Here is a 13,689-nt window from a genome sequence, read left to right as displayed (position 1 = left end):
CGACTCCCCATGTTTGGCCTCTTCTCTTTACCACTATCTAGCCCTCAAAGCGGCTCCTTTTTTTTATCCAGGTCTGACTGTAGCTTTCAGCCAGCAGAGAGGAAGCACTACACAGCATGCTGTCAAACTCTGCCTTCAGAAATACATATGTAAATTGTAAGAACCAGTTTTGGAATAAATAAATGGGATCAACGGGAGAGAGGGAATGAGTGGGCATATGCTTAGAGAGTCGCGCCTGGCATCCCCTGCTTGATGAATCTGACTAGAAGGGAAGAAAGCAAAGACTAAATCTGGCATTACAGTCTCAAAGAGCAGGCCGCCGGTGGAGATTATAAGACCTGGCAGCTCTTAAAGTTCATGTTTTGCCCTCGGGCTGTTCTTGTCAGTTTAAAGTGGCAACTCATGAGGCTTCCAGTAGTCAGCATGGATCATTAGACCTGGCAAATTTGGCAACAGAACCTATTCATTTACTGATAACGACAGATGTTCATTTTGTCTGATGGTATGGCAGCAGCTAACAGCTGTGACTTCAGTCATATTCCTAAAACTCTCTCTATTATTAGATATCTTAATCCATCTTTCTGCTGAATCCCAATCAAAGCCTATCTGCACATTCATTATTGCAATGGCTATCTGTCACACGGGGTCATGCTGGGGCAGTTAAGAGGCACCACTTGACCTGTGGACTGTGACGGTAAGAGATCAGGGGCTTAGGAAGATGAAAAATGAAAGGTGCCAAAGCAAGACCAGGAACACAATCTTCTCTAATCAGAAATGTACTGCTTCTCCTGGTTATGGTCTGTTCAATCATCAATGCTTCTAATTATCAAGTATAAAAGGCTATGCATCAAGATGACCCAACAGGAAAAGTACATTAATACAGACATATAAAAATACATTTTGGACATGACAGCTCCAGAGAATTAAAAAAACAACAAGAAGGAGATTTATTTACACAACTGGATGCCTCCAGACTCCTACTCCTGTTCACACCTGACTGCCAACACAGTCCTTCTAAGGTCTCAGAGGTCTAGCTCTGGCAGCCTGGCACTCAGCCCTCAGCTCTATGGGTAGATTTTAACTGCACATCTGAAACTTGCAAAGGTAAATCCAGAAGTCCACAAAACTGAATCTCAATGCCCAGGTCACATTTGGATTTCACAACCCTGTGGGTGCTGACTGACCTCTACAATGGCCTGAGTTTGTTTGCCTTGTGGTTCATGCCTCCTACTCTAGAAAATAAAAGAGCATCACATCCCATTTCACCTGGCTGGTTCATTGTTAGAGTCAAAGTGAACAGTTTAACAGATTTTATGCAGTGTCTAATTTGTTTTTAGGGAGGCACAAAGGGCCAGACTGTCGCCTTTCGTTGCCTACTTAGAACTTTGATGTTCTCTCTGTGTTTCTGTGGTTTTCTCACAGATTCCTATTCCTCCTATATTTGTATGTTGAGCAGAGGCTGAGTGTGGCTGAGGATAGACTGGTGTTCCCGTTGGGGTTTGATTCTTACTTACAACTCCCCACAAGCAGTTAATGGAAAGAGTTCAAATAAATGGATGGGTGTTCGCAACCATTTCCTTTGCTTGCCTAGTGCAGTAAAGAAATGTGTGGACTGCAGTCTATCCCTGTAACATCGGGTTCAACTCTGAATTGGCCACCAGCCAGTCATCAGGCACACTCACTCATGACATAAACTAACACTCTGAAACTCACTTGATTTACATCAGGGACATGGGCAGGGGAAGAATATCTAGAGAACATTAGGTGCTAGCCAGGAGCCAGCCCTGGATGGTATGCCAATCCATCACAAGACAAGCGCACATGGATATCTTTTGTGATTTGGGTGGAGAGGAAGAAAACAAATAAGCTTTTGGAGAAAACTCCACACATATTCTGAGAGAATGTGCAAACCCCATGTAAGCAGAGACCAGTCATCTGTATTTATCATGTCACAGCAGGTCCTAGGAATTACACTAAAAGTCTGAGAATTTGTCCTACCTCAGAGTAGGATATGTGAAGTAGTTACAAAGTGTCCTACTGCCACTCCGAGCCAGCAGTAGAACGCCACAGATGAGAATGAATGATGTCACGATTTTATGACACCGCTTGGCACAAATTGGCACTCATGCTGACTTTTTGTAGTTTACTGATGCAAATTCTAAGGTTTCAATACAAAGATAATGATGATGATGATAATAATTATTATGATTATTATTATATTCAAAGCAGTAGAACAAGAAGCAGGAAAACATAGTAAGTTAGACCATTACGCTAAATTGCACTTAATTGTTGCCACTTCGCAACAGCATCAAGAATAATACTGGAATGAGGATTGAAATGGAAAGACCGAGAAAAAGCACAAAATGAGAATTAACACCTTGTGGAAATGTGCCTAAACTACATACCCAAAATTAAAAGGCCACTGTTCTGCTTATGCAATAAAGGAGCTGCAGATGGCTAAAGAGTAGTGAATACATCACTTCAGAATTTTAATAGAAAGTATTTATATATTTAAAAAACATTGTTCACACCAACATCAATTAAACAAAACACAAAGAAATGGGTGCTTTAGAGATTTCTGTCCAAATTGCTGGATTTTATAGTACATAACCAAGACATTTTATGATGCCCAACCCTGGAATCAATTTTCTTTTGTGCCCCAATCTGTCATCTATCATTGTGCTAAAGTTTAGATTTCATATCCCATAGCTTTGCAAAGTTGAACTGTTTGGCACAAGGTGTCCCCCATTTGGAAACATTATGTCTCTTGCAAATAAACAATCATTCAAAACAAGTATTGTAGTTATATCCGGTATATATATATTTATTCACACAAACACACACAACAGTATATACTCACTGACCACTTTGTTAGGTACACTTTTCTAGTACCGAGTTGGAGCCCCTTTTAGCCTCAAAACTGCCGTATTTCTTCATGGCGTAGATTCAACAAGGTGCTGGAAACATTCCACATGGACTTTGGTCCGTATTCACGTGATAGCATCACATAGTAGCTGTAGATTTGTCAGCTGCACGTCCATGATGCAAATCTCCCATTCTACCTCATTCCGAAGATGCTCTATTGGATTGAGATCTGTTGACTGTGGAGGCCCTTTGAGGAAAGTGAACTGATTGTCTTGTTCAAGAAACCAGTTTGAAATGATCTGAGCTTTGTTATCTTACGGAAATAACCATCAGAAGATGGGTACACTGCAGTCATAAAGGGATGGACATGGTCAGCAATACTCAGGTAGGCTGTGGCATTTAAATGATGCTCATTTGGTAGGCTACTAAGGGGCCCCATTGTGTTCCAAGAAAATATCCCCCACATTATTACACCACCACCATCAGCCTGAACCATTGATACAAGGCAGGATGGATCCATGCTTTCATGTTGTTTATGCCAAATTCTGAAAATAAAACTGACACTCATCAGACCAAGCAATGTTTTTCCAATTTTCTATTGTCCAATTTTGGTGAGCCCATGTAGCCTCAGCTGCCTGTTCTTACCTGACAGGAATGTCACCTGGTATGGTCTTCTGCTGCTGTAGCCCATCAGCTTCAAGGTTCAACGTGTTGTGCATTCAGAGATGCTCTTCTGCATACCTCGGTTGTAACAAGTGGTTAGTTGAGTTTCTGTTACATTTCTATTAGCTCAACTCATTCTTCACTGTCCTCGGATGTCATCAAGGTATTTTCACCCAAACAAACGACACTCACTGGATATTTCCCTTTATTGGTCCATTGTCTGTAAACACTGGAGATGGTTGTTTGTGAAAATCCGAGTAGATCAGCAGTTTCTGAAATACTCAGACCAGCCTCTGTCTGGCACCAACAACCATGCCATGCTCAAAGTCACTTAAGTCGTCTTTTTGCCACATTCTGATACTCACTTTGAACTTCAGCAGGTTGTCTTGACGATGACTGCATGTCTCAATGCATTGAGTTCCTGCCATGTGATTGGCTGATTAAATATTTGCATTAACAAGCAGTTGAACAGGTGTACCTACTAAAGTGGCCGGTAAGTATTGTGGACGCTGGCCCGGACACAGACAGACGGACATCGTTGTTGCACCCAACACACTGTTTATTTACAACTATTTTACAAATTACGTGCACCATAAACCCCAGTGCCTCCAGCACCGATTCCCCTAATGTCCAGGCCACACAGTTTTACTGCCTTTCTCCTGGCCGCCTCTAGTCCTCCCTCCAGCTCCGTCCTCTTCCACCCGACTTCTGCCGATGACTGGAGGGAGGCGGCCCCTTAAATGGGAACCCGGATGGGCTCCAGCTGCTTCCCGGCATTTGTTCATAGCCACACCCCAGTGTGGCGGAAGTGCTGGCTGCGCACCCGGAAGCCGTCCGGGTGTCCCCTGTCGTCTTCCCCCCAGCACTTCCTGGTGTGGAGGAAGTGCTGGGCTCCCGGGATATTCAGGCACTGGGGCGCCGCCTGGCGGTGGCCACGGGTCCCTACAGGGCTGGGCTTCCAAGCCCTTCACCCGAGGCCCCCAACATAACCAGGGCGGACGCCCCTCGCGGTCTGGAGGAGGCACAAGCCCTCCTCCGGTCCTCCTGGGCGTCCCGGCCGGGCTCCAGCCCCAGCCAGGGACCACAGTATATATCACTCTAAAGCAATAATTATTCAGTTTGTAACTATATACATTTAACTAAGTACTCCTCCTAACCTGTACTTTCAAAATTATTTTTAATGTCAGTCCTTGAAACAATTTCTTTTTACCACCAGACAAAGAGGTTTACAGTTTGTACAATAGATTGGGGTTTTTGTGCTGTAATTTGCATATCTATTCCTGTCATCTGTTGCAGTTGCTCCACAGAAGTTTACTGTGTTTTTATTTATTTTTTCCCTAGTTATTGTAGCTTTTTTAACAACTGGAATAAACTAAGTACATACATACAATAGGGGGGCAGCTGTAGGTGCAGAGCTAGTCATACAGACACATACAGTACACTTTAACCAGTGTTTCTCAGCCACATTTCAGTTGCAAGTGGAAGTAATTTGCTTGGGAGTACATGCTACTTGTTCATGGTATCATCTCCCCATCCCACCACTACAACAAAAAGAATTAATAGAGCTGTGCAAAATTTTTTATCCTGTTTCCAATTGCACTCGCTTAACCATGCATTTGCTTGATTTTATTTTTGATTTATAACCAAGTTCAGGAGGGAATCGAGGTGAGCATGATTATAAACAGGGAAAAAAAAATATTCCACAGTTTTAGTGTTGGGGTGTGCATGTGTTGGGCATCTAGCTCAAATGCCTTTTTTTCTGTACTATTGTCATGATGCAGTGATGTTTGTGGTGTGATACAGTTACATTTGATCAAAGGAAATTTCAAAAGGCACATGTACAGCGTAACAGGACTCACAGGTATGCTAAGAAACACTGCTTGTACTCAAAATTAAAATTCAAAGAGCACTGCTCAGAACACTAACGTAGGGAAATCATGCAGAAGACAGCATCTGGATTTACTGAACCTGAGGCTCTTAAACTAAAATTACAGGTCGTCCACAACACTTCAAAGTTATACTGAAATCAGTACTTAAAATTCAAGCATAGCATCAAGTCCTTCATCAAGGGGTTTGTTCTCTCAAAACTGTTATCAGAAATTGACTCAAGCTTTGCAACTAACAATGTGTAAACATGAGCTGTTGCAGAAGCCATTTATTTCCTGTTTTTTACACACAGCTGTGACATGTAATATAAATGACCAATCATAGACAATAATACATCATTAGAATGGGCTGAAACTCAGCTATCCAATAGTAATGAGCCTTTCACTGTGTGTGGCGTGAAGTAGGTGGGATATTTGATAAAAGCAAATGCCCTAAGTTGTGATGTATCACTAGCCCCATGGCATAAATGTGCAAATTGCTTTAGAAATATATAAATAAAAGACCTCTGTGTGAATGGAGCAGTCCGTTATGTTCACACTCAACCACAGCCACTAGATGGTGCATGCATGCACTTTTATATTTTTTCATTGCTTACATGCACCTCACTTATCACTATGAAAGATCTGTGAAAGCAATGACGTTATTCTAATGACACAGATGAAGAGACGCGACATCAAAAAAAAGCAAATGTTGTGGCTCAAAAACATGCAAGTGAAACACGTCAGCAACAGAGGCCAAGGCTTGAAGTTTTCACTAAAAACATTGTCTATCTGAAGGTATTTTTTCGAGAGTAAGATTAATAGAACTCATATGCCAGAGATATGGCTAAGATAGGGTATCGCCAGTGTCTTCTTACGAAAGCCACTGGGGCAGTAAGCACAGGTGGGTCCACGTCCTCTGCCCTGGGTAATTCTTAGGAGTCAGCTGAAACCTCTCCAAGTTCACAAACGTAGTAAAACTGCTAGGAAATCTTCAGGTTGTTTTTTGTCCAGAAGACCACATACAGCTAGTATTTTAATAATACAGTCAACATGAAAACTTATGATTGATTTGAAAGAAGATACCCTTGGATATGTAAAAATACCAGTATTGCTTTTGATTGACTTGTGGGCTTATTTCAAAGTGCACAAAGAAGTTTGAAATATGGCTGTGTTCCACTGGCGGGATTCCACACGCATAAGTGGCCATGCCCTGTAATTGGAGCATTTCTTTAACAATGAATGATCCACAGCCATACATTAAGGAGAATCGCTTTCCTGCTGTTGTGGCGATGAGAAACACCTCGTAAAGTAAGAGTGACTGAAACAAGCCATTTCTTGCATTGTTTTTAAAGTCTTTTTCACTCTCATCCAGTGTTCACAATTGTCTTCTGGAGTTGTGTGCCATGTCTGTCCCTGTGATCCCCTTATCTTCTGTAAGGCTGTATTTATCCAATGCCCCAATAGTCTCCACCTGCCTCCTTGAACCTTCCCAGGCTTGTAAAGTGTATCTGGAATGTTCCAGGGGTTTTGGAATGCAGAGCTCAGTGTACCTATGTGACATTTCACTGTTAATCATCCTCCAGCCTGCTTATCTTCAGGGTAATATGCTGGCTACTACAGTACAATTTGAATCCATGACCCCCTGTAAGTTGATAGTATGATATTGTTTGCTATTCACATATACATTGTGGACACTAGGGGATGCTCCAGTTCTCCAAACACCCAACACAAACAGGCGCAGACACAAGTTTAAAAGGCACAAAGAGTCTTCTATTGTGGGGAAACTCTCTCAAGCAAGCATTTCCCACTGCCACAAGTACAATTAAGCACAATAAGCACCTCTTTGTCTTCCTTTCTAACTCTGTCTTTCACTGGTCACTGCCTTCTCCACGCAAGCTTTGTCTACTTTCCACCCAAGTCTGGCTCGTCCATGTGAGGCAGGCCTCTATTTTTATCTAATCCCCGAGGGGTGCTTCCGGTGACTTGATGCTACAGCTCCAAAGCATTTCCGGGTGAAGCTGAAGCCCTATTGAGTATGGACTCCTAAATCCTGTAGCTCCACCTAGTGGCTCCCAGCGGAGCCAATAAGGCTGTCCCTTGGGACTACTGTACCCAGCATGCCTTGTGGCCACCCATGCAGGGATCTGAGCCTGGGCTCACTGCTATTTAGTGTGCTTTCAAGACAAGGCCCTGTGTAAGCTGTCTGTCCCTGTTCTTCAGGGAGGTGTCCCAGCTGGGTAAGAATGCAGGTTGTCCCTCACAACATGCTCATCCACACTTGGGGCAATGATCTTTATGTGCACAGCGAGTTGCATAAATATAACTTGTTATAACACTACCTCATGCGGGGAAATATATTATTCTGCGTAATTTATCTTATGTGTTGAAAGAGCATTCAAAGTTTGGTGCATAATTCAACAAGTGGTTAATTGTGACATGCCCAAATGATCACTAGTGCAAAACTGCATCTCCCCTATGGCCAAAGCACACACGTACACAGCTCTTTGATATACAAAATTTGTTACGTACATTATTCAGTCTCTGTCAAATCATTGTCTTTTTACATCATCAATGCTCAACTCTTACAAAAAATGCAACCTTTCCTGAGTTGTGTGTGCCAATCTCGCCCTGAACCAGGGGTGGATCTACTATGAAACTAAGGAAGCTTAAGCTGCAGGGCCTCTAATCCCGGAGGGGCCCTAGAAGCAACTTTAGTCCACATTGCCAAAAAATATTCGGTGTCTACTGTATGAGAAGGGTTTTTTTAAACTTTGTCATGACCTGTTGTGGGACAACCCCATTGAGGAAGTGCTTACCCAGACCCCGTTACTGGTTGTGAAGAGTCCCTCGTAACAGCTTCAGATATAGGACCGTCACTGGCCTGAACAACATCTTCTGGCAGTCCCTAGTGATTTAGGACATGTCACAGGTTCTCCTAAATCCTAGTGAAGTTACAGTATAAGTAATTTTTCTAAATTAGGAAAAATCATTTTACTGCTATTTTTTTTAGAGCAGAACCATATTTATGTCACTCTGAGATTTTTGAGACGGTTAGGACTGTTTTCCTATTCTAAGCTGCTTGATAAACGTGGGCACAGGCCAGGACTGGAATCCAGGATTCTGGGGTTATGTTGTACCAACACTAACCAGTATGACACAATCCTGCCCTGATTCACTGCAATGTTGGTCAAAGAGGGAAAAGAAACAAACCTTGGCAATCTAATAATAATATCAAGAGACAGGCTCACACTAGCCTGATGATAACTGTATGCCAGCTTTAAAATTCACAATTGGTATCCAGTTTCTGGTTCCCAGGAGCATCTGTTATATGAATCAAAAAAACTGACACTTGCAGAGTTAGTCATCTGTTTTCAGACCGTTTTTGTCTCTTTGCTTAATTCATCCATCATTGACAAATTATTTACTGTCCTGACAACACAGTGAGAGTTAACAGGAACTGACCTTCTCTCTCCATTTTTTTTTTTTCGCGTGTCATCAATAGGTGCCATCAGATGACTGGGGAAGTGGTTACCCAGTTGGAGGCAAGGATGGCGGTGAGATTCCATGTCGCCGGATGCGCAGTGGCAGCTATATCAAGGCTATGGGGGATGATGATAGCGCTGATTCTGACACTAGTACAAAAGCATCACCCAAGGCTGGCCTGTTGCTGCAGAGAGAGGCCTTTCAGCGATCCATGAGTATGGACCAGAGAAGCTCCAAGTATGTGTTATTAATGATTCATTGTGGAGATGTGCAGTGAGCACCTTCATCTTCAGTTTGACCCTGTTGCCTAGGGCTTCTAGATGGCAGTGCTAGTGAAGTTTGTGTTTTCTCTAAGCTGCTTTCTGTGTCTTTTCTTTTGGCTCTTTCCACAGATATTCATGTAAGCAATGCTCAGAGTCTTACCCCTGCAACCGGGCTACCTGCTTTGCAGCAGCCAAAGTCAACGCAAGGTCACATAGCTATACTCGCTCCTTGACCACTTCACAGGTATGGTGGGAAATTCGATTGCTAAATTGAAATGAACTCACACAGCTTCTTGGTTAGTTGCCATCTTCTCAACTAATTACTATAAGCAAAAGAAATGTCTTTAACCCTGCTTGCCTATCAAACTCATATCACTCATAGTTCTTGATTCAGTCTAACCAGATCTAAAAGGGTGTCTCAACATGATGATCATTATCTGAGCATCAGAGTGTGATATAGCGGGTCCACGGCTTAAAGAGGGGGTGTGGTAGTGTGGCCAGAGTGGCTCTCGGACACAATGTGGCACGGGCGTTTCCTAACTTAAGTGCACAGGTGAGGAATTGTCCTTATTCATAATTGATGCTGGGAGCTGCTAACTGCCACTCCTGTGCCACGTCCCCATAATAAATAGCGGAAGGGAGAGAAAGAAAACAGAGAACAAAGGTTAAGAGAGGGAGAAGTAAGCAGGAGAAGGAAAGATCTGGTGTGGGTGTGAGTGAGCGAGTAGTAAGAACAGGCTCGCTTATCAAGGCAGAAGGCTGGGCCTATGCATCTATGAATTACCACAGTTTGATCTTTGAGATCTACATGGAGTTCCTTGGACTTCATAGCTTGGTTTTTGTCCTGACAGGCAGTGTGAATTGTGGAGGCTCATATACACAAGTGATCTACTTTCTAAATGATGTCCAGCCATTTCAGATTGCCACAGGTGGACTCCAGTGAAGTTCTGTATACATCTCAAGGGCAATTACAGCAAACAGGATGCAACTGACCATGATCTGGAGTGCCTCAGCAAATGGTCTGAACACTTATAATAATAAAAGTTTTAAGTTTAGATTTTAAATACATTTGCAAACCTTCCTAAAAACATGTTTTCACTTTGTCATTATGGGTAAAATGATGGGCACAAATGTCAAATTTATCCATTTAAAATTCAGTCTATAACACAAGAAAGTGTACATAAAGTGAAGGGGTCTGAATACAGTGTATACTCACTAATCATTGTGCTGAGAGTGGTGACATGTTGGCTTATCCAAGGTGACTTACAACATTTCAGATTAATTGGGTTCCATGTCTTTTGTTTTTCCAATTGGAGCACAGGCATGTGAGTTGACTTGTTCATACTCACACAGTGTCAGTGGCAGTTTTTGAACCCACAGCCTCAGAGTTTAAAGTCCAAATTCTTAACTGCTGTGCCACGCTGTCAGCCTGTTAATCAAGAAGTAAAAATGTCACTGTACTCTATACATGTAACAGTAACGACCCTGTGAAAATATCTGAGTGGAGTTTATTACTTCTCCTCATGTCTATGTGGGGTTTCTCTGGGAGGCTGCAGTTCCTCCTATAACCCAAAAACAAACAGGTTAAGTTAACGGACAATTGGAGTTGATGTGTATGTCTGTATAAAGGAGCAGCATCCTATTGATGAATGGTTTACTTTGCACATTCTTTTTGTGACTCCCCGTGATCCTGAACTACATAAAGCTGGCTGGTTAGAAAATAGATGGATGAGTGAGTGTTGGTCAGGGGCTCTTAACCTGACAACCGTGGACCCTTGGGGGTCCATGGATGAGTTTCAGGGGGTTAGTCAGGGTCAGATAAAAATTTGCATTTATATTCACTATACAGCCTGGTACTACTGTTGTAGTAGTAGTAGTAGTAGATCTGTTTGCACAAGAGGATTGTATTTCATAACTTTAATGAATGGTCATTACTTTTTGCATACAAAGGAGTGTTTTTTTTCGATTGTTTACTTTTAAGTTTAATAATACTTTGTGTATGTCAAATATGTATGAGACAATCAAATCTCGATAAATAAAGTACATTATATTAATTGCATGCAAAGTTATTTTTATGTGAATATTTCTAGGGAACGGGGTCAGTAGCTTTCATCAGATTCTTAAAGGGGGCCGTGACTCAAAAAAGGTTAATAATCACTGGTGTGGGTGATGAGTGGACATCCCATCTGTGGGTAGTTCCTGCCTTGTGTCCACAATACTGCCATGCTTCTGGTGATTGTGACCTGGATGAGTGTTTTTATATACTGTATATGTATATGATTGGCCAGTGTCCCAGCATTGTAACAGCCTTGGAGAGATTCCCCTAAACCACTATAATGGCCTAATAGGTTGATCCTTCAAAAGTAAAGGCTTTCCCACTTCAGCCTTACTTTTCATAATACATGAAATAAGACCTGACATCACATTTGGAGGCAAACAAGATGACAGTCCCATGTCATTTCAGTCAAAGAGTAAGCACCATTCCAAGGCTGATATCTCAGGTGACTTAAGCACTGCTTCTTTCTGCAGCTGGCAGACAGTCTGAACCGACAGTATGGGGCAATTTGTGAGTCTGTCTTTGGGGAAGTGGAGTCACAGGCAGTTGATGCCTTAGACCTGCCTGGCTGTTTCCGCATGAGGAGCCACAGCTACATCCGGGCGATTCAAGCAGGCTGTTCCCAGGATGATGACTGTTTGTCTGTCTTCTCGCTGTCTGCTCCTCAGGGACAAATGAAACCCGGCGCTAGTAAGTACATGTCCTTTCCTTGACACACTGGCAATTAGAATAACTTAGCAGTAGTGACCTCACCACCTTTAATGAGGGTGGGGTGTTTTTAGGTATAAGTTATGTTTGCATGTTATTTTGTTTTTTGGTGTTGTTAAATTGCTTCTTTCCATCTTGCATCTCTCCTTTGCAGTGTTTTCATACCACAAGGGACCTCCTCCTCTTCCACCAAGAATCGCCAAACCTACAATCGCTGTCACGGCACAGAGCAGCACCGAGTCGACCCAAGATGCCTACTACCAGAGCAGCCAAATTGGTCGCCCAAAGCCCCACAGCATCTCTGCTGACAGTCTGGACTTAGGAAAAGTATCCCGGGATGCTTATTATCAGAACAATCAAAATGCTGGTCGATCAAAGTCAAATGGTAACTCCGCTGAAAGTCTGGATGGTGGCCGTTTGTCTGGAGATGCCAGTTACCATAGTAACCAAGCTTCTGGTCGCCCAAAGCCTCACAGCAACTCCACTGAGAGTCTCGATGGAGGCCGGTCCTCCCGGGACAAATATTACCAGACCACCACCCGCGCTAAATCCCATAGTAACTCCACTGATGGGCTGGATGGTGGAAGAGCTTTACGAGAAAGCTACTACCAGAGCAGTCAAACCTCCAATCGCTCCAAACTGCACAGTAGTTCTGCTGACAGCTTGCTCGAGAGAGGAAGGGCTTTGATTGACAGAGCAACCTCAGAAGGGGAACGTGCTGGTCCCACAAAATCATCTTCATTATCAAGTAGCACTACAACCAGCAAGCTAGCAACTGTGGCAAGACAGCGGGCTGCAAGCGAGGAGCACAAGGCTGAAGCGAGACACCGGAAGTGGAGGCCTTCTATTGCTGTGCAGGTGAGTCCAGATGAGCTTTTTTTTTTTTTTAAAAAATAGACTAGGAACCTTACCGAGACATTTGCCTCGGACAAGAGTCAGTGAGGAGAAAATGTATTCTCAAGTATGCTTACTTTAGTTGCTGAGTGAGAATGAAGGTTTCATTAAATTCAAAGATTTTTAAAAATGTTCTACTAATTTAGGGGTTTCATTCTAATAAAGAAATTGCAAATCAATATGACATGTGGCACTGCATCTTGTTTAAACCAAATCAGAACCATCAATTTAGAGAGGGAAGAAAGAAAAAGGTTTAATATAAAGAAATCACTCAAAGATATTGAAATATCCAGGAGGTTAGCATCAGTTCAGCATGATTAATAATTGATGAGAACATTAATAAAGATCTGTCTAATTCTAAAGAACTTTTCTACATGAAGTGAATTTGACTTTTTCTCATTTTAAATTACATATTACCTCCTTTGCACATTGTATTAAATTAGGTGGGCAAGGATTCTTCTATTTGAGCAACATGGTATACTAGAAGAGTGGAGTAATTTACAAAAATACATGGAGCAGAGCAAATGATGCCGAAAGACCTAGAGTACTGCAGGAATTCGGGAACATCCCTGAAGATGTGTCCTGAAGTGTCACAAAATGAGTCCCTCAGTAATAAGGTTTAACAGTGGACATTCCCAAAACATGTGGCCTAGTGAAACAGGTGCTACCAGCTTTGCTTGCAAGTAGGGATATACCAATTTGAATTCTATATTTTTGATATTCTTAGCTGAGAAAGATGGGTGTAATAATCAATTTTTAGTGGAATGTCTCCAGTGAAGAATATCTAATTTATAAAGTCAAAATCTGTGTGTGTGTGCACTGTATATATATATATATATATATATATATATATATATATATATATATATATATATATATATATATATAT

At 42.2% G+C, this 13,689-nt stretch overlaps 1 protein-coding gene across 3 annotated transcripts in view; it reads left to right on the top strand.

Annotated features, from left to right (window-relative positions):
- dlgap3 (discs, large (Drosophila) homolog-associated protein 3) overlaps positions 1–13,689 on the top strand; it is an 828,395-nt gene that overhangs the window by 791,098 nt on the left and 23,608 nt on the right. For all 3 annotated transcript variants that reach the window (XM_039739473.1, XM_039739474.1, XM_039739475.1), the window contains 4 exons: positions 8,899–9,116; positions 9,272–9,386; positions 11,672–11,888; positions 12,061–12,764. In XM_039739473.1, the coding sequence (XP_039595407.1) occupies positions 8,899–9,116; positions 9,272–9,386; positions 11,672–11,888; positions 12,061–12,764 (1,254 nt within the window). The remainder of the gene's footprint in view (positions 1–8,898; positions 9,117–9,271; positions 9,387–11,671; positions 11,889–12,060; positions 12,765–13,689) is intronic.

The sequence above is a fragment of the Polypterus senegalus genome, chromosome 17, assembly GCF_016835505.1.
Source record: "Polypterus senegalus isolate Bchr_013 chromosome 17, ASM1683550v1, whole genome shotgun sequence".
Classification (NCBI taxonomy): domain Eukaryota; kingdom Metazoa; phylum Chordata; class Cladistia; order Polypteriformes; family Polypteridae; genus Polypterus; species Polypterus senegalus.
This window is presented reverse-complemented; position numbering and strand designations above follow the sequence as displayed.